This window comes from Geotrypetes seraphini, chromosome 7 (assembly GCF_902459505.1).
Source record: "Geotrypetes seraphini chromosome 7, aGeoSer1.1, whole genome shotgun sequence".
NCBI classification, from domain to species: Eukaryota; Metazoa; Chordata; class Amphibia; order Gymnophiona; family Dermophiidae; genus Geotrypetes; species Geotrypetes seraphini.
The window spans coordinates 63,188,513-63,215,217 of NC_047090.1; the positions used below are offsets into that span (position 1 = coordinate 63,188,513).

Below are 26,705 nucleotides of genomic sequence, written 5' to 3' on the forward strand. Positions count from 1 at the left end.
TTACTGTAACTCTCTACAGTGGCGTACCTAGCATATGTGACACCCGGGGCCCATCATTTTTGACCCCCCCCCCCCCATCTATATGAAAAATATGATTTTTAGTAACAATCTACATATCGCACAACAAGAGTGTACCTAGGAAAAGGCAGCATCTTAAACACTGCAGTGAGCTCTAGAACACCAACACATACATTTTAAAACTAAACAAACCAGATCCTGCACAGTCAATTGATCCTGTACAGTCGATGCTATCAGAAAGCCATGTCCCTTTTATACACACAGACAGATACACCCTCGCCCAATATGGAATAATCACAAACTAAAAATAGAAATATGTAGACAAAAGTTAAACTAAACTGCCAAGAAACCAGACTTTGCATACAATGCAACACCACAACACCACAAAAACAGTAATACATGTCCTCTAATACTGTGCAAAATATAAAGACACTAGATGTAAATTTGAAAAAACTGATACATAACAATCACCACTTTACAAATTAACAAATAAAAATAAAACAAATAATGAGAAATAAGAAAATACCATTTTATTGGACTAATCCCCATAAGCTCGGTCCTCATCCCCACAAACCACCTGATTCCATCCACACAAGCCTTGAAATGTTTTATGTTGAACTTATTATATTAAAGTATAAAATATAAATATAAAAATATTCTGTACAATTGTCAATATATAAATCAGCGTCTTCTCCCCACTCTCTCTTCCCCATTTCCCTACAGCGTCCTCAGCCCACTCTCTCTCCACTTTCCTTCAGCGAACACACATAAAAACAAGCAAGTAATTTATCTCATTTTCATTCTATTCATTCATAGAAATTAAAGTCTAAATAATGCCAGTCACATAACAAAACATGATTTTACAAAAATAATTCCCTGCAGTCAAGCCTGCAAGGATTACTAGATGTCTTTCAGCAGCTCCCCTCCCTCCCTCCCCATTACCTTCGTGGCCAAGTCAAAATGATCTACCAACAATAAAATTTTAAAAACACAAAGCACATTGTACGCAGAGAAAATGTTAATTATCATTTATATTCCGCGGGTTTTCAAAGAGGTCAAGGTAGATGACTTTATGCAATGTTACCTCAGTAACAACTATACAAAAATAGACAAATATACCCCCTCCCTTTTTATTAAATCGCGATAGCATTTTTTAGCGCAGGGAGCTGCGCTGAATGCCCCACGCTGCTCTCGACGCTCCCTGCTCTAAAAACTGCTATTGCAGTTTAGTAAAAGGGGCCCATAGTGCAAAATATAGATAGCATATATAAATTCTCAAAACGGACACATTTTGATCACTAAATTGAAAATAAAATCATTTTTCCTACCTTTGTTTGGTAGTTTCATCAGTCTCTGGTTGCACTTTATTCTTCTGACTGTGCATCCAATATTTCTTCCCTTCAGCCTCCTGTATGCTTCCTCTCCTCCAGACTTCATTCCCTCCCCCAACTTTTTCTTTGTTTCATCCTGTCCCCTTCTTTCTTTCTCTCTCCATGCCCCCTTTCTTTCTGTATGTCTGTCTTTCTCTCTCTCTCTGTGCCCCATTTCTTTCTTTCACCCTGCCCCCTTCTTTCTTTCTCTCTCCATACCCCCCTTTCTTTCTCTCTCTTTCCCCATGCCCCATTTTTTTTCTTTCTTTCACCCTGCCCCCTTGCTTTCTTTCTGGCTCCCTAGCTCACCCCCCCTTTCTTTCTTTCTCCCTTCCTTCCCCTATGCCACCGCCGCTACCATCACCATGCTGCCAGCACCGCTGGGGAAAGGCTGCCACTGGCCATCGGAAACAGGCCGGCGCCGAATTCGCCCTCCTTCTTTTCCCGCGGGCCGACCAACTCTGGCTGCCCGACGTCAATTCTAACGTCGTAGAGGACGTTTCGGGCCAGCCAGGCAGCGATTGGCTGGCCCAGAACGTCCTCTCCAATGTCAGAATTGATGTCGGACGGCTAGAGTTGCTCGGCTCGGGGAAGAGAAGCAGCAGGGAGGGAGAATTCGGCGCCGGCTTCTTTCTGTTGATGGCAATGGCAACCTTTCCCCGGCGGCAGCCTATTGCCCGGTAAGTGGCCAACTGAACACCCCCTTGGGCCTTGCACCTGAGGCGGACCGCCCCCCCCCCCCCCTTGGTACGCCACTGACTCTCTAAAGCATTTCTATATCATTCAGCTTCATCTTTTATTTATATATATTGGTGTCTTTCTGTGGGTATCCCAGGCAAGGGGTTGCTCACACATATTAGGATATGGGCCCCTCAATATCTTGCTTAATACTATTATTGCCATCAATCTCTCCCCTTTGATTCTGTGAGGGATCACTGATTTGCCCCAAGTGTGTCAATCCTATTCAAGAGGGGTACAGGATGTTGTCACAGTTTGCTATATCATCATATTCAATTGATGAGGGAGGCAATGTATTTCGAACTATATGTGCAAATGAGCAGATAATTGCTTCTGATATGAAATGAGCTTACAGATTTTTAACACACATATTCACACAATATCCAAGCCACCTCATCTGTATATGAAGATATTTTTGATTCAGACATAATTAAATTCCGCAGTAATTACCTCACAATCTTGCAACTTTCTCACACAGAGTCTGCTAGTATAACAGGAATACTGTTAGAAACAGCTCTGCACCACATAACTTAGAATTCTAAGACAAGAGATCACTCTTAAGGCTTTATACTGTCAGTTCTCAAAAGAACCTTTAGCTTTCAAAAATGTGTCACAATTTAAGAAAAGGTTCCAAGTTTCAATGCATGCTTACTTGAGAAACAAGGCAACAATGTCAGTTGGGTTCTATTTATTTGCTGAATTATATTGTTACTTGAAATGATATATTTCTGGCAAATGGAGTGATAGAAAGATGTGGTTTGTTGCATTTGAATCAGCATCTTCTTGATTATTTCTAAGACTTGGTCCTTTTTCTTGCATTATCACTCAAACATTTTCAGATTCTCCAAGCTTTACACAATTGTGTATACTTCTTAAGGTCTCAGCATCTTAGTAATCAAAAAAGACTGCATGAAAGCACTCCAGCACTGCAGCAAAAAACAGCTGAATGCTAAATTAAATACAAAAAATTGTTTTAAACGAAAATAATATTAGGCATTCTGAGTTGAATAAGTGGTCTTACACAGTGAAGGGATTAAGATTCTCTATTTCCCAGTACAGTACTTAATACTTCTTTTTTTTAGCAACAGGAGTCACAAAAATCCAGTTTAAATTCTGAAACACACTTGAAAAGTTCTTATCAATTTTCCTTTGAAATATGACTCAATAAATCATGAGAACCAACCAACAGTTATCAGATAAGTTCTTGATCCACAACTCAAACAAATTCAGCTGTACCCTCCTTCACAGCCTTCTTATTACACACCTCAGCTCAACAGCCTGAAGGCAGGCTTAATTTGCAGAATTTCTCATGAAATCAATCATTTGCAGGAAATATTATTTCAAAAATATTCACTCCTTACACACACACACACAAACTCCAGAGCTGACATATAAATTTTTACTCAGCAGCCACATACCATTTCCTCACCAACTCCTTGTGCTGCCTTAAGTTCTCTGCTCTCCTCCAGCACACAATAACAATTCTGGGGCTCTTAATGAGACAGCTGCTATTAAGTACAGCTTCTCCCAAGCTTCTTGCCACAGACTCTCTGTCTAATATTTCTTATCTCCCCCAGCTCCCAGGATCTGTGCATAGGCCCAGCCACTTTCCCTTCTGCCTCTCCCCTGTAAGTGCTCTAAATTTATTATTATTTTCTTCCTGTTACATTTTACCTGGCTTTAAGATGATGTTATCCTCAACATCAAATATCATCTTATTTTCTTTATATTGTAACTACTGAAGTGATAATCATACATTCTTCAATTACTCAAGTTAGTTTAGAATCATGCTGTGTAACAACTAGCACTACTCAAAAGATACAAGTTTAGGTAGAACCTTACAGATTAACTGTTCTAAATACTGTCAAAACATTCAGTCTGAGAATCCCATATAATTTTCTCGGATATATTTAGGCATCATTCCTCTGGTATTAACTATGAGCCCATCAAAACCCACCAAAATCCTTCTATACTGCCATATAGGTGCTGCCTAAGCACATCTTACTCGCTGCTATTGGGCTAGATATACTAAGCACATCTTCTTCCAGATGTACTTTCTGACCTGCCAGATGCACTTGAATTGGGTATACAATTAGAATTTACAGGAACCACATAAGGTACAGTAACCCAACAATCAGAATCAACAGCAGCAGCAACTTCTGAACAAACACTTTCATTATCTGTTGTAATTACATCTGAAGTATTAATCACCATGGGCAAAGCATCTTCCTCTTTAGGAAAAATTACTAATAGTATCTGGTTATAGTGTACAATTTTAATTACACCATTTGAGGATTTAATGCCATATAAGTAACCTGTCTGGTTCAAAAACTTCAATCACTACCCCAGACATTCTGGATTTTATGCCTGCCTCTGTAGTGCTTGTGCAATAACATTCTATCTCCCAATTTGATCAGTACCCCTTTCTTCCTCTGATCAAAATTTTGTTTTTGTGCTTCTCTAGACTGATATGATGTTTGTTCTGCAATTTTATAAGCCATCTGTAACTTCTTTTGATACTCCTTCACCCATTCATCCAAATCTTCTGTTTCAACGTCCATGGTGTTTGTATGTAAATCCCAAGGTAGTCTTCCAATAGGTATAAAGAATGGGGAATATCCAGTTGATGAATGAATGTGACTATTGTAAGCAAAAACTAATTGTGGAAGATGTTCAGCCCATTTTCTTTTCTTTCATAAGACAATTTTTTTAACATGTCATGCAACATTCTGTTGAAATGCTCACATGTTGCAGTTCACTGAGGATGATATGATGTATGAGTTTTGGTCATTCCATAAAGTTTACATAATTGCCTGATAACTGCAGACTCAAAATTTCTACCTTGTTCAGAATGAATACGAGTAGGGTAACCATAATGGATTATCCAGTGTTTTACTATTGCTTGAGCTGTAGTTTTGGCCATTTGATTTCTTGTTGGAACTGCTAGGGTGAAAAGTAAAAACATATCTGTCATGACTAGGACATTTTCCATACCATTATGACTTGGTTCTAAGATTGCAAGTATTTCAAGAGGAAATTTAGCTTGGAAGCATTTCATTGGAGCTCTCTCTCTCTATATATGAATTTTTTCCAATTTCACAAATTTTGCATGCTAATATCCAGGCTTTTATATCACGGGCAATACCAATCCAAAAATAGGATCTTCTTACATTCTTTAATAATAATAATAAGTTTATATACCGCAGGACCGTAAAGTTCTATGCGGTTAACAACAATTAAAAATGATACAGATTGAATAAAACTTACAAAGCTAAAAGCTCATAACTAAAACTGTAAAGATCAATCACTGTATAAAATTTTGAAATCAGCTACCTAAGTCCTTCAGGAACAAATATATTTTTAGGTGTCTCCTAAATTCCTCATAAGTATTAGTAAGCAAAAGCAATTTTTCCAAATCTTTACCCCATAATGCTACATGATACGAAAAAAGATGTTGATGATATTTTTTAAAGTTTGCATCCTCTAACCGGTGGGGAGACAAAGTTCAAGTGTGAGCTTCTCTAATGTCTATTGGTTGAAATGTACCTTCCAATCCAAAATGACCTTCACAATCATTTTTAGCCACAAAGACTTCTTTCTGCAGCACTTGAGGAGCTATCAACTGCCTCAAAATCTTAGATCTTGTATTTCTTTAAACAGCAAGGGACTCATAATTGAAACTTAGACACATCTAAAAACCCGCCCAAGTCAGCACTTGGATGACCTAAAAGACAAGTCATCCAAGTACCGATAAACCTATTTTTTGACATATCCAGGGACTTTTTAGGCCTCTGAATGTCATATACCCAGAGCTAAAAGGGGCATATCTGGAGGAGTGATTAGGGTGGGATGTGGGCAGGATAGGGGCCAACCTATACTTAGTCATCCTGCAGAGATAATCAAAAGTTTTACGAGACTTCCTGGATGGAATTTATACGTTATCACTTAGATAATGTAAAAATAGGTATAAGTGCCCAAAAGATATCCAAAGTGACCAGATAACCACTGCAGAGACAAAGTAAATCCCCCCCACACACACTCTCCTAGTGTTCACTTACCTCCTCACTCCACTGCATAGATCACAATAAAAATGTACATACCTATCTCCAGAACATCAGCACCTAGTATAGGAAAGCCTAATAGAGCTGCACACAGGTCTGTTAAATAGCCTGGTGGGTGGGCTAGTTCAGTGTTTTTCAACATCTTCAAGCCAAGTACCCCCTAAGCCTAACAAATACCAACCAAGTACCCCCGTCCAAACTCTACCCCGAACTCACTTAAACTCTGCCTCTGACTCCACCCCCTAATAATAATATTAATTGTAATGCAATTTCTTCCATCAATTTTTCATATACACACAAAATAAACTTATTAATACATAATGGTAACCACACAATAAAAAAAAAACAAAGCACACTGTACACAACGAAAATGTTAATTATTTATATTTTGGGGGTTTTCAAAGATGCCAAGGCAGAGGACTTTAAAATATGCAATGTCACCTCAGTAACAACTATAGAAAAATAGACAAATATAGTGCAAAATATAAACAGCAGATATAAATTCTCAAAACTGACACATTTTGATCACTAAATTGAAAATAAGATAATTTTTCCTACCTTTGTTATCTGGTGATTTCATGAGTCTCTGGTTGCATTTCCTTCTGACTGTGCATCCTTTCTTTCTGCACTCAGGCCCAATTGTCCCTTTCTATTCCTTCCCTCCCTCTCTCCTTCCTATGTCCCAAGTTAGTGCCCCCTCCCTCCCTCCCCTGAAGCCACGCCAAAGCCTGCCTGCCCCCAAGCCGACCCCCACCACCTGATCTATTTAATTACCTCTCACCCTCCCCCGAAGCCGTGCCGAAGCCTGCCTTGCCCCAAGCTGACCCGCCAATGATCCTCCTTCCCCCGGTCCGCCGCCATTCACCGCCCACTACATTTAATTACAGCCCTGCTGGTGCCACAATTACAGGAAGGGAAGGGGAGGGCCAGGCGTGTGCAATCGAGGCCACAAGCCTTCCCCCCAGCAATTCTGGCATCAGAGAGAAGGTCTGGGCCAGCCAAGCAGCGGGGATAATCAAACCCTTCCCAAGACGTCCATAAAGGTATCCAAACTAACCAGATGATCCCTTCCACACTCCCTCAGTGGTCACTGACCCCCCTCCCACCCCTCAAATCTCTGAATAAAACAGTACATACCTGTCCATGAAACAGCAGCATCTGGTAAGGGAAATCCTAGTAGAGCATCACACAGGTGTTTTAAGTAGCCATATAGGTGGGCTAGTGATCCATAGAGAGGAGGAGCCAGACCCATAAGGCACTTGAACTGCAACATCTACGGAATTAACTATGACCTCATCAAAACCCTATTATACTGCCATATAAGTGCCACCTTCAGCCATAAGGACTATTGGGGTGGTAAACAAGTGGGTATAGTAGTTTGGGGGGAGTTCAGAAGGCTCACTATAAATTATAATGGGTATATGGTGAGAGGTATATATAGCATCCTTTATATGAAGTGTGGGGGATGGGGTTGGGATGGAATGTGAGGGTAGGATTGTTTGTGGGGGAGTTGTACTAGCTGTTGGGGATTAGAGTTGTATGGGTGGCTGTACATTGTGACCAGCCAGGTATTCTCCCTGTTCAGGTCCCAGTCAGGACAGAGAGAAAAGAAGTAAAAAAGAAATCCCGGGGAGGAATTGGGAAGGGACAGGTTGTTTCTGAGGTAGATAATTACATTGACCACCGGGGGAGCCCAAGAGGCCCTTGGAACACTGCCAGGGCTGACACAGCAGGGCGTTGTCCCAAGGTATATAAACCTGTTACAGAGAACAGGAAGGGAAGCCAGCTAGGGAGAGGTTTTAAGCCCTTTCTCCCTAGAGAGTCCCTGGAGCCAAGCAGGTGCAACAAGCCTATGCCTATGGAGGTGATAGAGGCTGGTCAGGCTGAGGAATTAACTTTTCTAGAAGGTCAGAACATGGATGTGGAAGAAAGCCTGACAGAGTTTGCTCCTGAGTTTGTTGAACCCATGCAGGTGAACTGTGCTTTCACCCTCAAGCAGTGAATGAGGTTGGTGTTTATGGACTGTTTAAAGAAACAATTTTTCTTTTGAATGCAAGCTAAGGGGTGATTGTATTTGGGAGAGGTTTTGCTAACACCCTGGGAGGGAATTTTTGAAAGCCAGTCTAGAGGCTTTATTTCGCAAAACCTATCACTCTCCTGACCTGGCAGTGACTGGAACTGGCCAGAGGCTTGTGTGAACTTTTGAGATACTTGTGCTGAATGTCTGCACTGAACTATATTTGTTTGTGTTTTGGAAGCTGCCTGCTTTAGAGCAGACAACCCTAAGGCTGGGGGCAATTAAACCCTCTGCCACAACTAAAATAGAAACATTGCTGAGAGCAAATTAATGCCTTTATTTGGACTGTTATTTGCTGGTTTTGTTTTCTACTTTTTGTGTTATTGTAAGGAAGAACATTCTGACAAGTTTGTCATCTGTTTTGGAAAGCCTACTTACCTTGGGACAAAAGAGAAATAAAATCTGATATTATTTTGTCATTGAAGAATAATCGTGGTGACTTTTGTTATCTGGTTTTTTTCTTTTCTTTTTGGTTCCTGTTTGGAATCCGGTCCTGCAGGGTGGCTCCAGTCCGGGCCACACAACAGGGTGTTATTTTGTGGCCAGCCACTGAGTGTGCTATTGAGCACGGTTTGGAGCTACAGTGGACCACATAGTTTGGTATCAGAAGTGGGATATAGCACCTCCTGCAGGACACCCGAGGAACTGCAATTGAAAAAAAAAAAAAAAAAAAAAAAGGTTTTTCTTTTGCTTTGCCATTTTGGACTTGTGTATCCTGGATGTTATATGAGGATCGTTGAACTATTAACCAAGTTGTTTTGTTTGGAGAAACATAGTGTTTTTGGAAAACTTTGTCTGGAGTTCCTGTGTCCGTTTCGGAGGAGGGGTTTCCAACCGGAAGCCGGAAATCAGGAATCAAAGACAGCTGAATATCCTGTGGAGAGCGGCGAGGAGCCAGTGGGTGATCAAAGGTGGAGAGAGCCGGACCTGAGTTCCAGAGTTTCAACGCCCTGTTCCAGAAGGACCGGAGGGACCTGTGGACCGAGCCGGAAACCAGTTCCAGACCGGATACAGCACGGGCGGTGCACCCAATCAGCACGAATGCGAAGACTCACCAGTACCTCCGGTAAGGGTATCTAGGGGTAGCTGGTGAGGATAAAGTGGTGCTGGTTGGGGAGGACTGGAAGCTGGGGAGGCTAGTAAGGGGAGGACACTCTTACCAAACGGCCACACTTGGGTTCCTTTTCTTTTTGTTTGCCTTTCAGGTACATGCTATGGAGCAGTCCCAGATTTTTGCAGCGGTAGCCGAGGAGGACCAGAGGCAAGCCCAGGAGCTGCAGGAGATATTAAGGAGCAGTGAGGCTCGATGGCAAACCCGGCAGGACACTATGATGCAGCAGTATGGAACATTAATGATCGCTGTTCGGGAGCAGGCCAGAGTGTTTGCCCAACTACTCCAACAGAACACTACCGCTCCAGCTGACCAGGGACCTGCAAGGGTACATTCTGCAGCTCCGGTAGGACTTAATATATCGCCTCATTTAAAATGGTCAGAGTCTACAACCAGAGACGACCTTGAAGTTGTTCTTACTCCCGAGGTGCTAGGATGGGGCTTGGAAGGTGTAGACACCTTGCCGGGTATCCAGGGACTCTCAGAGGTAGCGCCTATGAAAATCCCGCTGCAAGCACACTCACCAAGGGGGTTAGGTGTATGGAGGAATAAGGAACCCTTCCTTAAGGCGTCCCCTATGCCTGTATCCCGACCTAACGACCCACGAAGTAAAAGGAAGTGTTCTAGGTGTGGGCGGTTAGGACATACACAAGGTGGTTGTAGGGTAGTAAACCTATCCAGCCTGAAGGCCAAGGGGGATACTAGGAAGAACAAAATAAGTATCCATGAACAAAGGCAAAAAAATGCATGCACTACAACAGTGTCTATAGGTGGACACGAGACAATAGCATTGATCGACACCGGGGCCGATCAGTCGATGATGTCGGTAGGCTTCTGGGAAAAAGTATTTCCTGGGGAGAGAGGGACCTCAAAAGGGGAAAGGGTAGTTATTAAATGCATACACGGAGATAGCGTTCATTATGCACTTAGGCCCACCACAATCCTACACCAAAATAGAGTTTACCAAGTATCTGTAGCTTTAGTACCCGGTGCTCCGTATGACCTGATCCTGGGTCAGGATTGGCCAGGATTGCGAATGTGTTTAGATACTAAACACGGGTTGGTTAATACGCGTTCGCAGGGTTTACCTACTGCAAGTACAGAGACAGAACTAGGGAAAGTGTTCCCATTCCAAGAGGGTGTTATAGAAAGACCTTCTCAAAAACCGGCAAGAGCCTCAAGGGTTCAAAAGAGAAGGCAGCAGCAACAACGTACCCAGGCCTTGCAAAAGGTGGGTCAGACGCAGGAGTTCCCAGGTCTCCCTCAAGAAATAATGGATTCCTTTCCCACATTTCTTAGGGAACAACGGGCTGACCCGTCTTTGCAAGATCTGTGGCAACAGGCTACAGGTCCCCAATCGAGAAACGCCGGATTTAAGATTAGAAGGGGTCTTCTTTATAAGATAGAACCTTGCCCAGAACGGTCAGGGGAAAAGAAGGAACAATTGGTAGTCCCAAAAGGGTTTAGGAAGATTGTCTTGCAACTAGCTCATGATTCCCCATTAGCGGGACATAAGGGGGTACTAGGGACGCAGACCCAGATATTGGGCAGGTTTTTCTGGCCGAGGATGAGACAAGAGGTGGAGGAATTTTGTAAGACCTGTCCTGTCTGTCAACAGCTGACTATGGATCGGCCACCTCGAGTCCCCTTAATTCCGATCCCTGTGATAGATGAACCTCTCAAAAGATTAGCCATGGACATAATAGGGCCATTGGAAAGAACGGTAAGGGGGTATAGTTTTATCTTTGTGGTAATGGATGTGGCCACAAGATTTCCTTGGGCTTTCCCTCTTCGAAAAACAACTTCTAAAGCCCTCATGAAGGAGTTGATGGGATTATTTTGTAGTATTGGTTTTCCCAGGGAGGTACTGTCTGATCGTGGGAGTAACTTCCTATCCAAGGAGATGGGAGGATTTTGGAGAGATCTGGGGATAAGGCACATTAAAACCTCTGCCTATCACCCGCAGGCAAATGGCTTAGTGGAGCGGTTCAATCAGACTCTCAAACATATGTTAAAGAAGGGACTAAAAGGGAATATGAGGGATTGGGACCTGTTTATTCCCTATGTTTTATTTGCTGCCCGTGAAAGGGTTCAGGACTCTTTGGGGGTCAGTCCCTTTGAAATGTTATATGGACGAGTTCCCAGAGGGCTGCTTGATATTGTAAAGGAGGGTTGGGACCCACCGAAGGAGACCGAACTGGATGTGTTATCTCATTTATCTCAACTTAAACAGAGACTAGCTCAAGTGGCTGGATTGGGGAGAGAAAATTTAGAATTGGCCCAAAACAAACAAAAGACCTATTACGATAGGAAGGCTAAAGATCGCCAATTGGAAGTCGGTGATAGGGTACTTATACTCGTACCATCCGACCCGCATAAGTTCCTAGCCCACTGGAAAGGGCCAGCCACGGTGGTAGAGAAAGTAGGCCCTGTAAATTATAGGGTGAGAGATGAGAAGAAACACCTGCAAACTTATCACATTAATCTACTTAAGCCCTGGAGAGATAGGGAAACCTTAGCTCTAGTGGCACAAAGATACCAGGAGGATGATCTGGGACCTCAGGTAGCAGACTTGGGACAAGCTGAAAAAGTAAACATAGGGGAAGAACTGTCGGCGCCTCAAATCCAACAAGTACAGGCTCTTATTAAGAGGTTCCCTGATGTATTCTCATCCATACCAGGACGCACTAAAGGGGTTACCCATGACATAATTACAAGTCCTGGTAAGGTAGTTAGAGTTCGTCCCTATCGGCTCTCAGAGGAGAAGAAAAGGTTAGTTAATGAGCTAGTGCAGGAGATGTTGTCTCTCGGAGTCATTGAGCCCTCACAAAGTCCTTGGTGTAGCCCAATAGTTATAGTTCCGAAGGCTGATGGCTCCCCTCGGTTCTGCATTGACTTTCGGCAAGTTAATGAAGTATCGCAATTCGATGCCTTTCCGATGCCTCGGGTGGACGAGCTCCTGGATCGTTTAGGCCAGGCCCAGTACCTTACGACTATTGACCTCACCAAGGGCTACTGGCAAATTCCTTTGACCACTAGTGCTAAACCTAAGACTGCCTTTAGCACTCCCTATGGCTTGTACCAGTTCACCCGCATTCCATTTGGACTGCATGGGGCAGCTGTTACTTGCCAAAGGGCGGTAAATGAAGTTTTGAGGGGACATCACGCCTATGCAGAGGCATACCTCGATGACATTGTCATCTACTCCCCCTCCTGGCATCAACATCTTGAACATGTCACTTCCATATTGGAGGCACTTAGGAGTGCAGGCTTTACAGTGAACCCCAAAAAGTGTTTTCTAGGCCAGAGAGAGGTTAAATACTTAGGATATACAGTGGGTAGGGGTCAGGTCAAACCCTTAGTGGATAAGGTGCGGTGTATTCAGGATTATCCTCAGCCTAACACAAAGAAACAAATGCGAGGGTTCTTAGGTTTGTTAGGCTATTACAGGAGATTTATACCTAACTTTGCCACCAGGGCTACCCCACTTACAAATATGCTAAAAAAGGATGTCCCAGATACCTTACAATGGGAAATTGATGGGGTAAAAGCTTTTCAGGATCTGAAGGACAGTCTGTGTGAACAACCTGTTCTTACCGCCATCGATTACAACAAACCCTTGATCCTTCAGACGGATGCGTCAGGTTGTGGATTGGGTGCTATTCTAAGCCAGGAGAGTCACGGCATAGAGCATCCCATCTTGTATTTAAGCAGGAAACTACATCCCAATGAGAGGAACTATGCTGTAGTAGAATTAGAGTGTTTGGCTGCAAAGTGGGCGATGCAGACGCTTGACCACTATTTAGGGGAGCGGCCATTCACGTTGGTAATGGACCATGCTGCCCTTAAATGGCTAGGTACCATGCGAAATAACAATGCTCGCCTTACCAGATGGTACCTAGCACTACAAACTTTCAGGTTCACCGTGGTCCACCGCCCGGGTCGCCTGAACACTAATGTTGACATACTGTCCCGTATACCTGAAAATTCTGTACCTACTGATGCTTATAGGGATAAGCACCGTTTAAGGGTGGGGGTATGTGACCAGCCAGGTATTCTCCCTGTTCAGGTCCCAGTCAGGACAGAGAGAAAAGAAGTAAAAAAGAAATCCCGGGGAGGAATTGGGAAGGGACAGGTTGTTTCTGAGGTAGATAATTACATTGACCACCGGGGGAGCCCAAGAGGCCCTTGGAACACTGCCAGGGCTGACACAGCAGGGCGTTGTCCCAAGGTATATAAACCTGTTACAGAGAACAGGAAGGGAAGCCAGCTAGGGAGAGGTTTTAAGCCCTTTCTCCCTAGAGAGTCCCTGGAGCCAAGCAGGTGCAACAAGCCTATGCCTATGGAGGTGATAGAGGCTGGTCAGGCTGAGGAATTAACTTTTCTAGAAGGTCAGAACATGGATGTGGAAGAAAGCCTGACAGAGTTTGCTCCTGAGTTTGTTGAACCCATGCAGGTGAACTGTGCTTTCACCCTCAAGCAGTGAATGAGGTTGGTGTTTATGGACTGTTTAAAGAAACAATTTTTCTTTTGAATGCAAGCTAAGGGGTGATTGTATTTGGGAGAGGTTTTGCTAACACCCTGGGAGGGAATTTTTGAAAGCCGGTCTAGAGGCTTTATTTCGCAAAACCTATCACTCTCCTGACCTGGCAGTGACTGGAACTGGCCAGAGGCTTGTGTGAACTTTTGAGATACTTGTGCTGAATGTCTGCACTGAACTATATTTGTTTGTGTTTTGGAAGCTGCCTGCTTTAGAGCAGACAACCCTAAGGCTGGGGGCAATTAAACCCTCTGCCACAACTAAAATAGAAACATTGCTGAGAGCAAATTAATGCCTTTATTTGGACTGTTATTTGCTGGTTTTGTTTTCTACTTTTTGTGTTATTGTAAGGAAGAACATTCTGACAAGTTTGTCATCTGTTTTGGAAAGCCTACTTACCTTGGGACAAAAGAGAAATAAAATCTGATATTATTTTGTCTTTGAAGAATAATCGTGGTGACTTTTGTTATCTGGTTTTTTTCTTTTCTTTTTGGTTCCTGTTTGGAATCCGGTCCTGCAGGGTGGCTCCAGTCCGGGCCACACGACAGGGTGTTATTTTGTGGCCAGCCACTGAGTGTGCTATTGAGCACGGTTTGGAGCTACAGTGGACCACAACATGAGGCCTGGGTGTTATGGGGGGGGCAGGAGGGAGAAGATATTGAGACATAGATGGGGATTCCCAGGGTAGGAGGGTACCAGGGAGGGAGAGGGGTGTGGGAGGGCCTGTGCTATGGGCATTGAATGGGCTACAGGTGTATGGCTGTGCCAGTGTGGCAGAGTAGAGTACCTGTCACTGGCCAGCGGAGGGAGCCCAAGTAGTAGAGCTCATTGAGCTTGAGTGAAGAGCTAATCTGCATAGAGTTGCAAGTGTTGCTGGGAGCTGTCCACTCACCCTGAATGGATTGTGGTGCTGAAAAAAATAGCTCCCAGCACAGAGCTCAGAAGCTCCTTTGGGAGCTGGGTGGCCCTCAGGTGGAGGAGGAGGAGGAAGAGGAATGTTGGCTTGTACCTAACTCCTGGTAAGCCCTTAAGGCCACTGCTGACCGGTGCTGACAGGGGGCCCAGTGCAGCAGAGTAAAGTGGCCAGACTAACCAGTCCTGACAGAGGGAACTGGTGCAGCACAGAAGTGAGAAGGTCTGTGAGGACCTATACACTGGCAGGATGAAGCTAAGAATTAGCCAGGGGCCTGGTAGAGCATGGAGTTGAGGGGCTTTAGGTTTGACGACTGGAGTTAGGACTGTGAAGAAGAATCCAGGTGAGTCCTCAGTGCGTACATCTGCAAGAAAATGACTGAGGAGCTGGGAGAGCCCTCAGTGCATGTGTACAGGATACAACCGAGTGACAAAGAAACTGGGAGAGTCCAAAGACTATAGGCGCATTGGCCAAAAAACTGAGGAGCGGTGCAGAGGAGGGACTGACTGGGATGGTAGCAACCGACGGAGTGACCGGTAATAGCACCAGAAGCTGCTGAAGACCTGAAGGGCCAATGGAGGGTCGGAAGAAGGACTTAAGAAAACCTGGATGAGACGGAGTCCAGGGAGGACCCGAGGAATGACCAGGAGTATTGGGAAGGCCCCTGGTCATAGATTTAAGGGAATGAATAAATGTGTATTTAACCCTGTTGTGTGTTGTTTTTACAGAGAACTATGGTGCCTGAGGGTGTGTGGATATATGACGGGTATACTGTTCGGCCCGGTCACATGATGACAGCCAGTCAGGGCATATTTTTAAAATACTCTTGAATATTGTTTTTAAAAATTGTGCCAGCCAGGGTGTATATAATTTCCTTGGCTGTCCAAATTCATTTCTGTTTGTTGAATCAATTCTTTTTCCCATGAGTAATATTAATAATAATAATAATAATAACTTTATTTTGTATACCGCTATACCCAGAGAGTTCTAGGCGGTTCACAACAATTAATAAGATTACAAACGAAGATAACATTGGAATTAACAATTTTTGGAATGTACATGTCATTGAAGTTGACAAGAATTAACAATTTTTGGAGTGTACAGGTCAATGAAGTTGACAGAATATACAATGGAGTACAATAGGAATATACAAGAGTGTACAATAGGAGGGTATTTTTTTTTTTACAGGGAAAAATACCGGTCAGTGAAGTTAATTGGTTTGGAGGGTACATTAGGAGGGGAAGGTGGAGGTTCATGTGTATTGAAGGGAGTAGAAGAAGCGAGTGGGAGTGTTAGGGATTCTGTCCGTGGAATAAGTGAGTGATTCAGAGATTGATGGGGGTTTTCCCCTTTTTTGCTATAGCTGTTCCTTCAATGACATTGTAGATAACCGAATCACCTGCCTGATATTTAGCAAATATATAGTATTGTATTGACACTAATTCTCCTGCTTCTTTGATGACTCTGCAGATAACCAAATCACTCACCCAATATTTGGTATACACATGGTATTTGATTGATACTATTCTTCCCTCTGAAAGCATAGCATATATTGCAGAATTCATGAACAATGTTCAGAGTTTACAGCTGATTAGAATATGTATTTGTGTATGTTCTGTTTTCCTTCCCTATTTTAGAAAACTATCAGAGATATTGAACAGCCCACTGTTTTCATCTAGGTGGCTGGTATGTATCTATTTAATATTATATTTTTTATAATTCAAATCAATTTATGTTCCTGATTTGTTTTCTTTTGGTTGTTTTTAGTTATGCTTAATTTGTAGATGTTTTTATTAATTCTTGATCATTTATTAATTTGTTTAAATGACTATTTAAATTAAATTAATTTGTTTAAATGATTAATTTATGGAACATGAATGGATGGACCATTTGAGTCTTTATTTTCCGTCATTTACTTTGTTATTATGTTACTAGTTTAACGGAGTATGTCTGTGGTTGTTTTTTATATACTGTGATATAGTTTGATGTACTTCTCTATTTATAAGTTTTTAATTTAGGGCTCCTTTTACAAAGGTGCGGTAGCGGATTAACGCGTGTATTAACGTAAGCTAAACCGTCGGCTGCGCTTGCCGCTACCGCCTCCTCTTTTGCAAGTGGTAGTTTTTTGGCTAGCGCATGATGAAAAGTTGTGCGTGCTGAAGCCGCTACCACGGCTTCGGAAAAGGAGCCATTAACATGGTTATATTTTTAATTAAAATGACTGTATCTTTAAGTATGTATTGATATATTTGTTATGTCTGCAGACTCTGCATTAATTATTAGGCTACTCCTTAGCCACAAAGAGATTAGGCACAAACCAGTGGCGTAGTAAGGGGAGGGGCAGGGGGTGGTCCACCACGGGTGCTGTCTTGGTGAGGGTACAAGCACCCATCCTCCTCTCCTCCCCTACCCTGACCTCCCACTGCTGCGTCTGTGCGCCACTTCCCTTCCCCCATACCTCTGTAACATTCCTGGCACAAGTAGTAACCCTCAGTCTGCCGTCGCGCCAGTGTCGGCTCTTCCTCTGATGTCACTTCCTGGACTTGTGCCTAGGAAGTGACGTCAGAGGAAGAGCCGATGCTGGCGCGACAGCAGACTGGAGGTTGCTGCTCGAGCCAGGAATGTTGCAGAAGTACGGGGGAAGGGAAGCAGCATGCATGCAGCAAGAGAGGATGGGGGGAGGTGGGAGTGGAGTGGAGAAGAGAGCGGGGGAGGAGTACCACTGCCCCGGGCGCCTCTCACCTTCGCTACACCACTGGCACCAACCATGAGGCTAGTCCTCCACTATAACATACTGTATATATGATTTGCTGTAAAACACACACAATAAATTTATTGTATATACAGTACTCCCCAGAAATTCATGGGGGTTCTGTTCTAGGAACCCCCGCAAATTTAAAAAAAACGCAAATGCGGTTTTTCGTCTGTCGAAAGGCAGGGGAGGCAAGAGAGGGCAGCTGAAACGCCGGCGGGTAAAGAAAATCACTCGCGGTCTGCTCCAACCACCTCTTCCTGTAGTAATCTCAGGCTACACCAATCAGGAGCTGCTTTGACATGACAGGAAGATGCAGTCGGAGCAGACCACGAATGAGTGAGTCCGCGATTTGCGAACCGCGAATTCTCGGGGGAACACTGTATTTACATCCAGTAATATGAAATATAGTAAATATATACATTTGTAATATTGTATGAGCTTATATAAGAGAAGACTGGTGAGAATCCAAAATAAGTACAAAATATTGTATCCTTAGCTGCACAATACAGGGGTGTGCTGAAAAGTTCTCAGCCCAACCAACCAACTTCCTAAATTCTGAGCATTATTTTGCCACTCTAGCTGAAGACTGTTATCTTATTTGTTTAGTGCCAATTTGCAGACATGAAATTCTATGTTTTGACATTGTTTCAGATCATTGATTGAACCATATCCACTTCATTCTCTGCTTAGTTGAACTGAGAACTTTTCAGCACTCCCTCATATGAACCCTGGAAACTATCTCCCAAGAAGCTCGGTCATAAGGCAGCTAAGTAAAGTTGTAATTTAAACTACTTTAGCTGCATCACTAAATAAAATTCACTAGATGGAGCTGAGACCTCTAAAAGGTATCAGGTACAAACTTATGAGACTTTCCATGAAGCTATAGATATAATGCAGACACCATGAATCAGAAATTATAGGGCTCCTTTTACAAAGGCGCGTTAGCAGTTTAACGCACGTAATAGCGTGCACTAAACCGCCAGCCGCACTAGCCGCTACCGCCTCCTTTTGAGCAGGCGGTAGTTTTCCGGCTAGCGCAGGGGTTAGCACGTGATGAAAAGTTACACGCGCTAAAGCCGCTAACGCGGCTTCATAAAAGGAACCCATAGTGACAGTGTTCCTCAAAATAATGGTACACAAATGAGAACTTAAAGTTATAACAATAGATTAAAATCGAAGCTTCACTTTTTCATTACGGATTGTTTTTGTTTAGCATTGAAAATGTAAACAAATTGCACAAAATATAGTTAAATCAAAACAGTAATAGAATTGGTAATTCATATGAAATCAGTAGACATGAATGATATTCCTTACCACAAAAAAAAATTTAGAATAAAAGCGTTTAATTTAATAGAAGACTAAACTGCATTAAGCACAAAGCCATACTGAAGATTTTGCTCATTGTTCATGAAGTTGCAATCATTTATGAAAGTTTCAAATTAACGGTCTGTCAGAAAAGACATAACTTAAACTACATTTGTTCTAGTTCCGCTATTTGTATCCCCACGGCGAATAATAAAAGTTCTGAATAATCGTTAAGAAGGGTACCCTTATTGTACGTAAAGTTTAAAGAAAATATCTAAAAAGAGAATAGAAATTAAGGGTGTGCATTCATTAGTTCGTTCATTTTATTCACACAAAGCGTGTGCAAAATTGCTTGAAAGTTTGTATTAATTTACGAATTAACACACAAATAGTGAATTTCCACATGTAAGTTTTAACATACCTTTAGTTTTTAAAAAATAAAACGGTTTAAAAATCAGCCCAAATTTTTTTTTAATAAAACGGTTTAAAAACCAGCCAAGAATTCTGAAGACAAACCAATTTTTTAGTGCCGATGCTTAGTAGTAATATTGCAGCACTGTATATTTTGCTCAAATTGTAATGATGATGCCCAATAGCAAAAGTACATTTGCGGTGCATCTGTATTGAACAGATAAATTAAAAGTTGCAAAGTGTTTTTTTTTTTTTTAATAAAATAAAAAATTCAGAACTATTTTACAGTGGTGGCTCAAGAAAATGTTTGAAAACAAACTGCAAAAAAACAAAACAACTTCTGAGCAGAATATGAAGTGTATCCAAATGTTACACAGAACATCGTGGTAGTGCTAAATTAGACAAACCGACCTTTCTATCTGGAGGGAGAGAGAGTGAGCTGGAGAAGAGAAGGATTTGGTAAAGGAGATCAGTTGATGGGTTTCCTGAAATACTGCATCTCCAAAGCGTCTAGTCCGCCTATACCCATTTCTTTTTAGTCTATATGTATATCTTGAAACCCAGAGAATAGAAGAATGCACCAATTTAGAGCGACTAAAATAACATAAATAAACCTTTCCAAAGTCAACAATATTAGTATCCAGGAAAGTCTGTTCTTTCAGAATACCAACAAAAACCTAATAATTACATATTAGAACATTTAAACCATCTGATTTTAAAAAAAATATCAAATATCATCTTTTCAAATAAGCCAGCAGGTACCATAAAGTGACTAGAAATAAATTACAGTAATTTCCTAGTCCCGATCATGTAGCGGGAGATGGAATAGTGTGAAACGGCACAAATGAATGTTAAAAGAGGCAAACAGCAGGAAGGAAAACCAGCCCCAAGTTCTGCTCTCAGCCCTTCGCATCCACCCCTAACCCCTCCGCTTCTAAGTACAAGACTCATTGGCCCGTCTCTTTCTTCTCCCGCCCACTTTTCTTGGGCCTGAGCGAATCAGAAGCCGGTTATCAGCTGGTTCGTTTCTCTCGCTCCATTCTGCCAGTCCCAAGTACGTCTTTTATCAAAGAAACACACCAACTGCATTGAATTATATCATTATCATGGGGATTGTTTGTTTTTCGTGGCACTTCTGTTTGTTTTTCGCCCTCTTATATAGTGGCAGGTTTACGAAAGGCAATGGAGTCCCAGGTAAAAGATTGCTTGTTTCTTTTTTTTTTAATTCTGATTTTCTCATGAATTGGTTATAGAATGAAAAAAAATAGAAGCTCTTGCTAAGGTGTGGGAAAAATGTTAGGTTTCATATTAATAATGTTTGAGAACTTGCTGTGGAATGCTCCTGATGTTTTATAAGCATGATGGCACAAATCTCATGGAATTGTTTTAAAAGAGAAACATTATTTCTGCAGTACATAGGCAGAAAAAAATCCTGTTATGAAAAATTCAACAATAAAGTGTGAAAAGATAGAAACTATGCAGCTTTTTTACAAAGTCTAACTTGATATATTACATTCAGATGCCTCCTTGTCTGTCCTATGAAGGTTAGAAACTGCTATTGTTTTATCTGAACATAATATTTTGAATGCACATTTATTCAAATGAAAAAAATTAACTTGCTTCCTTTTACTGTATGTAGAGCTTTTGTAAATGTATATATTACTTAATTGGAGTAATTTTTCTTCCTGAAAAACGATGTTACTAATTAAATCTATGGTTTTGTGTTTGGTTTTTTTAATGTTACTTCATTGGTCCTAATAGAGGTGCAGAGTGGCATTTTCAAAGCATATGTTTAAGTCCGATTTGGACATATAAAGCTAGGTATCCAAAGTTGACAGTAAGAAAATGCCTATTTTCAAAAGGCAAACCACCATGCATCTAGAAATATATAAATATATTTTTAAAAAATCCACTATCTGGATGCCAAGGCCAGGATGTCTATATTTATACCACATTTTCGACCAAAATTTCATCCAAGTCCCAAACACCCAGAACAAGACCATTTGGACATGGGAGGGGCCAGTCCTGTAATGGACTGGCCACCCAGACATGGCAACAGAGCAGTGGGGCACCTTGCTTGTATTCTGTGTGGGTGTGAGAGGGTCAGTGAGCATCGGGGAAGTGTGTGTGGGTCTTTACTTTATCTCTGCAGTGGTTATTGGGTGACTTTGGTTACCTTTTTAACACTTATACCCTTTTAAAACAAGTTTAACTGAAAATGTATACATTCCATCCAGGACAACTGCCAAAAGTGTCGATTATCTCTGCAGGATGTCTAAGTCTGAGCCCGCCCAGAGCCCACCCAAACTCCTCCCAACATGCTCTGGAAGCACAGCAGCTTGGAAGTCCTGCTGTACATCCAGAAGGTGGTTTTGATTATCGGCACTTGGAGATCCCGGCTATTATGACGTGCTGATTTAGGCAGGTTTTGGAAGTCTGGATGTTTTGATTATGAGTAAATTTAGGTTAAAAACCTTTTACCAGGTGAGGGACCCAACACGGTCCGTGTTTCGGACTAACCTTCGTCAGGGGTCCAATTTTGGTAAAGCAGAAAATTATCAAAAGAAAAAAGCCTTGGGTGATTAGCCGATAGGTGACATGCTGAAAAAACCGCCCGAGTGCTAACCCCTGCGCTAGCCGGAAAACTACCGCCTGCTCAAAAGGAGGCGGTAGCGGCTAGTGCGGCTGGCGGTTTAGTGCACGCTATTACGTGCGTTAAACTGCTAACGCGCCTTTGTAAAAGGAGCCCTATAATTTCTGATTCATGGTGTCTGCATTATATCTATAGCTTCATGGAAAGTCTCATAAGTTTGTACCTGATACCTTTTAGAGGTCTCAGCTCCATCTAGTGAATTTTATTTAGTGATGCAGCTAAAGTAGTTTAAATTACAACTTTACTTAGCTGCCTTATGACCGAGCTTCTTGGGAGATAGTTTCCAGGGTTCATATGAGGGAGTGCTGAAAAGTTCTCAGTTCAACTAAGCAGAGAATGAAGTGGATATGGTTTCACTCGGGCGGTTTTTTCAGCATGTCACCTATCGGCTAATCACCCAAGGCTTTTTTCTTTTGATAATTTTCTGCTTTACCAAAATTGGACCCCTGACGAAGGTTAGTCCGAAACACGGACCGTGTTGGGTCCCTCACCTGGTAAAAGGTTTTTAACCTAAATTTACTTGTCATAATAAAGCCTGCCTGCATCGTGTACAAGGTCTGCAGTTTTTTGCTTTGTTTGTTCTGGATTGTTTTTCACTGCAGACAGTTGAACCTTGTTTTCCTCCTTGGATTTGGTTTTTTGTTTTGATTATGAGCCTGAATGATTTTTTTTTATGTGGTGGTATCTCTTCCACTAGACTTCCTCATTAAACACGGTGATATTCTTTGGCTCAATTGACTTTTAATTTTGAGGGCATTTGTATAAAAATAAAAGCAGCTGTTGCTTTTTATTAATGTTGATAATCTATAAGTGGAAGTGCACACTCAAGATTGAGGTTGACCCAGGAGTATATAAAATATAAAAATGTTTATTTAAAAATCACCTAAAAAAATCACAAAGAAAATGGTATACAGCTAGACCAACAAGTAAAGTGATGTACAACTGGACCCGACATAGTCCGTGTTTCAGCAGACAATGCCTTCCTCAGTACTCCATGTATCACTTTTGCAATTCTGTTCAAGAGTAGTTGCTGCCCTCGCCTCACACGTTGCGCCAACGTTCACCTTTCAACAGACTCTGAACAGCATTCAATGTTTCGTCCTCCTCTTTCCTAAGAAACCATTTGAAAATGTAGCAAAGCTCACATATCACCCTTGTGACTACTGCCATGTGGGTCATATGTGAAAGTTTTGCTCTGCGACTGTTTCAAATGATTTCTGAGTGGAGAGGAGGACGAAACGTTGTCGAATGCTGTTCAGATTCTGTTGAAAGGTGAATGTTGGTCTAACGCAGGGATCTCAAAGTCCCTCCTTGAGGGCCGCAATCCAGTCGGGTTTTCAGGATTTCCCCAATTAATATGCATGAGATCTATGTGCATGCTCTGCTTTCAATGCATATTCATTGGGGAAATCCTGAAAACCCGACTGGATTGCGCCCTCAAGGAGGGACTTTGAGATCCCTGGTCTAACATGTGAGGCAAGGGTGGCAAGTACTCTTGACCAGAATCGCATAGATGATACATGGACTCCTGAGCAGGACATTGTTTGCCAAAACACGGACCGTGTCAGGTCCAGCTGTACATCACCATACTTGTTGGTCCAGCCGTATACCATTTTCTTTGTGATATTTTACTGTGGTTTTTAATAAACATTTTTATATACGCCTGGGTCATCCTTATATTTGAGTGTACACTTCTGCTTTTTTTTTTTGTTTACCTTTCTTTTTTTGCTGATAATCTATATGTTCCAGCTAAGACACCAGCTGCACATACTATAGCAGGACATGTTTATCCACCCTAGCTGAGAATTCTCATCCCCCTTATTTTCTTACTCTTGCTTCTCTATCTTAACTATCTATATGCTCCATCTTTGCGTACACCCTATGCTATCTATTAAAAATATTTTACCTTGTATTGTGTCGACATTGCAATGTATCCAGTATTTCAATGTGACAGAAGAAGTAATAAAGTACTGTATTTTTCGCTCTTTAAGATACACCCACCTGTAGAGGAGGAAAATCCAAGAAAAAAAATTCCCACCACCCTGCCCTATACCCCCCTCTGGCGGTCTAGTGGTAGGCCAGAACAGGGTCTTATAGAGTGAAAAACACGTAGGTAGCGTAGGCACCCTGTCCCCCCGTAGGCAGTACAGGCACCCTCCATAGGCAGCACAGGCATCTCCCCATAGGCATCCCCTCAAGTACCTTTTTTTGAAGTCCGTTGGAGCTTTCCCAGCTCCTGCCTGTCTCCCTTGCCGGACAGCTCTTCATCAGTTCGGGTTGGGCGGTGCAGAAGGCAGGCGCCTGCTGTTCGTGTTCCTGCCTGGTCCGGCATCTGCTCCCCGATTTCCACTCACTTTTTGAGGGTAGAAAAAGTGCATCTTATAGAGCGAAAAATACGGTAATATTAGTAGTCCTTCTAGGACTTACAGGGATCTTCAGACCACCCTCGAGTAGCATAACTTCAAGCAGTATCAATCCTCATCAATCCCAAGCATATAGCTAATTATTGTGCATCTTTCTTTTTTTCCATATATATTTTATGGATATTTGCTACTAGTACTTAGCTTTGGTTTTAGTTCATCTCCTTGCCAAGGGATGGCAAGGGGATAAACTAAAACCAAAGCTAAGTACTCCTAGCAAATATACATATAAGATATATGAAAAAAAAGAAAGATGCAGAATAATTAGCTATATGCTTGGGATTGATGAGGATTGACACTGCTTGAAGTTATTCTACTCGAGGGTGGTCTGAAGATCCCTTTAAGTCCTAGAAGGACTATTAATATTACTTTATTACTTCTTCTGTCACATTGAAATATTGGGAACGATCGTTACTGAAGATTTGAATGTTTAAAGGTTAAGAAGTGAATGACATCATTGATAGGATGACATTGTAATGTAGCATAGTATGCCAAACTTTGATTGTAATTTGAATATTTTTACTGCTGTAATTGTTTATTGATTATGTGGTCAGAAACCACTTCACAGGTCGCGGACCTGATGGGCCGCCGCGGGAGCGGACCGCTGGGCGAGATGGACCTCTGGTCTGACCCAGTGGAGGCAACTTCTTATGTTCTTATGTCTGACTTATTTTTGCTGTACACTACTATGAGTGAATTCTTTCCAAAAAGGCAGTAAATAAATAATCAGAGAAGCATCTTACATACAGATTTATATCTTATCTATATTTGCATCTGATCAAGTGTTTATGGCCTCGGGGTCTCAATTCATCTAAACCACAGCTTTATCTGAAATGGATCTGGAAATGACAGGTTTCAGTAGTGGCTATCATTCTTCCTATCTCCTGTGTACAAAACTTAATTTTCTTTAAAAGGAAATACGTATATTAGAACTAGTAATTCAAAACATTTGTATTTTGGAATTCTACTATTTAAGGAGAATGATGATAAAGCTTGAAAGTATTTGATATCTTATACAAGTTTTTCTGAATTTGCTGTCTCATGTCCCATAATACCTACTTACTTTTTCTCCCACCAAGAACTTTGAAGGATCTCAGTTTTACCACCAGGATGAATGGGAATTTTTTAATTAGTTTTAGAATTTCAAATTAACAAAAAACCTCTCTTTTCAATTTATTGAACTTTTTTTGTTTGTTTTTTGAGAAGTGTTAATCTAATCATGGTAATCAAATGGAAGAAATCTACTGTCACCAGATTTTTCCCATTTACTTTATATATAATACCTGATCTATTTTATTCCAGGTAATCTTCACAAAATACACCGGAAGACTTTTCTGTGCTCTCAGAGAGCCCCATATGGGCCTGATGCATTAAAATGTGAATGAATCAATTAAGTAGATTCCTTGTTAGCAGACTTTCCTTATTGATAGCAAGACATCAATCAATAACCATGGGCCACTTTCTCTTACTGAGGCTAGAGGTTTGAAGGATTGGTCACACACATAGGAAGTCATTCTTCTAAAAGGCCAATCATTTCCCCTCCTGATTTGCAACTAGGCTTTTCAAGTTACTTCTATATAATTTGTATATAGTATTGTATATAGCATTCTTTCTACAATTAAGCAATTTATGCTAAGAGAAATTAATGACACTTTCCTAAAGAGCCATAACAAAATAAATATTATAGATTATCTTACTTAACTTATAAAAGCTATTGTAACTGAGAAATAACACTTCTTTCACTAAGGGCTCCTTTTATCAAGGTGCGGTAGGGGTTTAACGTGCGGAATACCGCGCGTTAAACTGCCTGCCGCACTAGCCGCTAACGCCTCCATTGATGAGCATTAGTATTTTGGCTTGCCACGGAGGTTAGCGCGTGATGAAATGTCCGACACTCTAACCCCCGTAACGCACCTTGATAAAAGGAGCCCTAAGTGGGATAATTACCCTTGAGAAAAAATAGTGGGTTTGAAAAAGCATTTTTATTATGCCATCTATTTACTTGGGGCTCCTTTTTTACTAAACTGCGAGAGCAGTTTTAGCACGCGTTAAATTGCCATGTGTGTTAGACACTAATGCCAGCATTGAGCTGGCATTAATTCTAGCCACGTAGTGTGGGTTTAGCACACGCTAAAATTCTGCGTGCGCTAAAAACACTATCGCAGCTTAGTAAAAGGAGCTCTTCTTAGTTGCAATAAGAATTAAACATACCTTTGGAAAAGCCCTGTCTTTAGAATGGTCTAGGCTAGGGGTGTTCAACCTTTTGGCTTCCCTGGGCTGCATTGGCCAAAAAAAAAAAATGTTTTTGGGGCCGCGCAAACGCTGCAGCAAGA

The 26,705-nt window shown here is 41.8% G+C and overlaps 2 protein-coding genes across 7 annotated transcripts in view; one reads left to right on the top strand and one right to left on the bottom strand.

Moving 5' to 3' along the window:
- Positions 1-26,705, bottom strand: part of MPPED1 (metallophosphoesterase domain containing 1) — a 435,376-nt gene that overhangs the window by 262,493 nt on the left and 146,178 nt on the right. The window contains exon 1 of one of the 2 annotated variants that reach the window (XM_033951632.1): positions 20,087-20,111. The exons of the other annotated variant lie outside the window; for it this stretch is intronic. The gene's annotated coding sequence lies outside the window, so the exon portion shown is untranslated. Of the gene's footprint in view, positions 1-20,086; positions 20,112-26,705 lie in introns of those variants that run through there. 2 annotated transcript variants of the gene reach the window in all.
- SCUBE1 (signal peptide, CUB domain and EGF like domain containing 1) overlaps positions 1-26,705 on the top strand; it is a 545,901-nt gene that overhangs the window by 17,562 nt on the left and 501,634 nt on the right. For 3 of the 5 annotated variants that reach the window (XM_033951620.1, XM_033951621.1, XM_033951622.1), the window contains exon 1: positions 20,366-20,493. The exons of 1 other annotated variant lie outside the window; for it this stretch is intronic. In XM_033951620.1, coding sequence (XP_033807511.1) covers positions 20,406-20,493 — 88 coding nt within the window. In that variant the 5' untranslated portion in view covers positions 20,366-20,405. Of the gene's footprint in view, positions 1-16,498; positions 16,515-20,365; positions 20,494-26,705 lie in introns of those variants that run through there. One more of the 5 variants, XM_033951624.1, reaches the window with a different exon arrangement.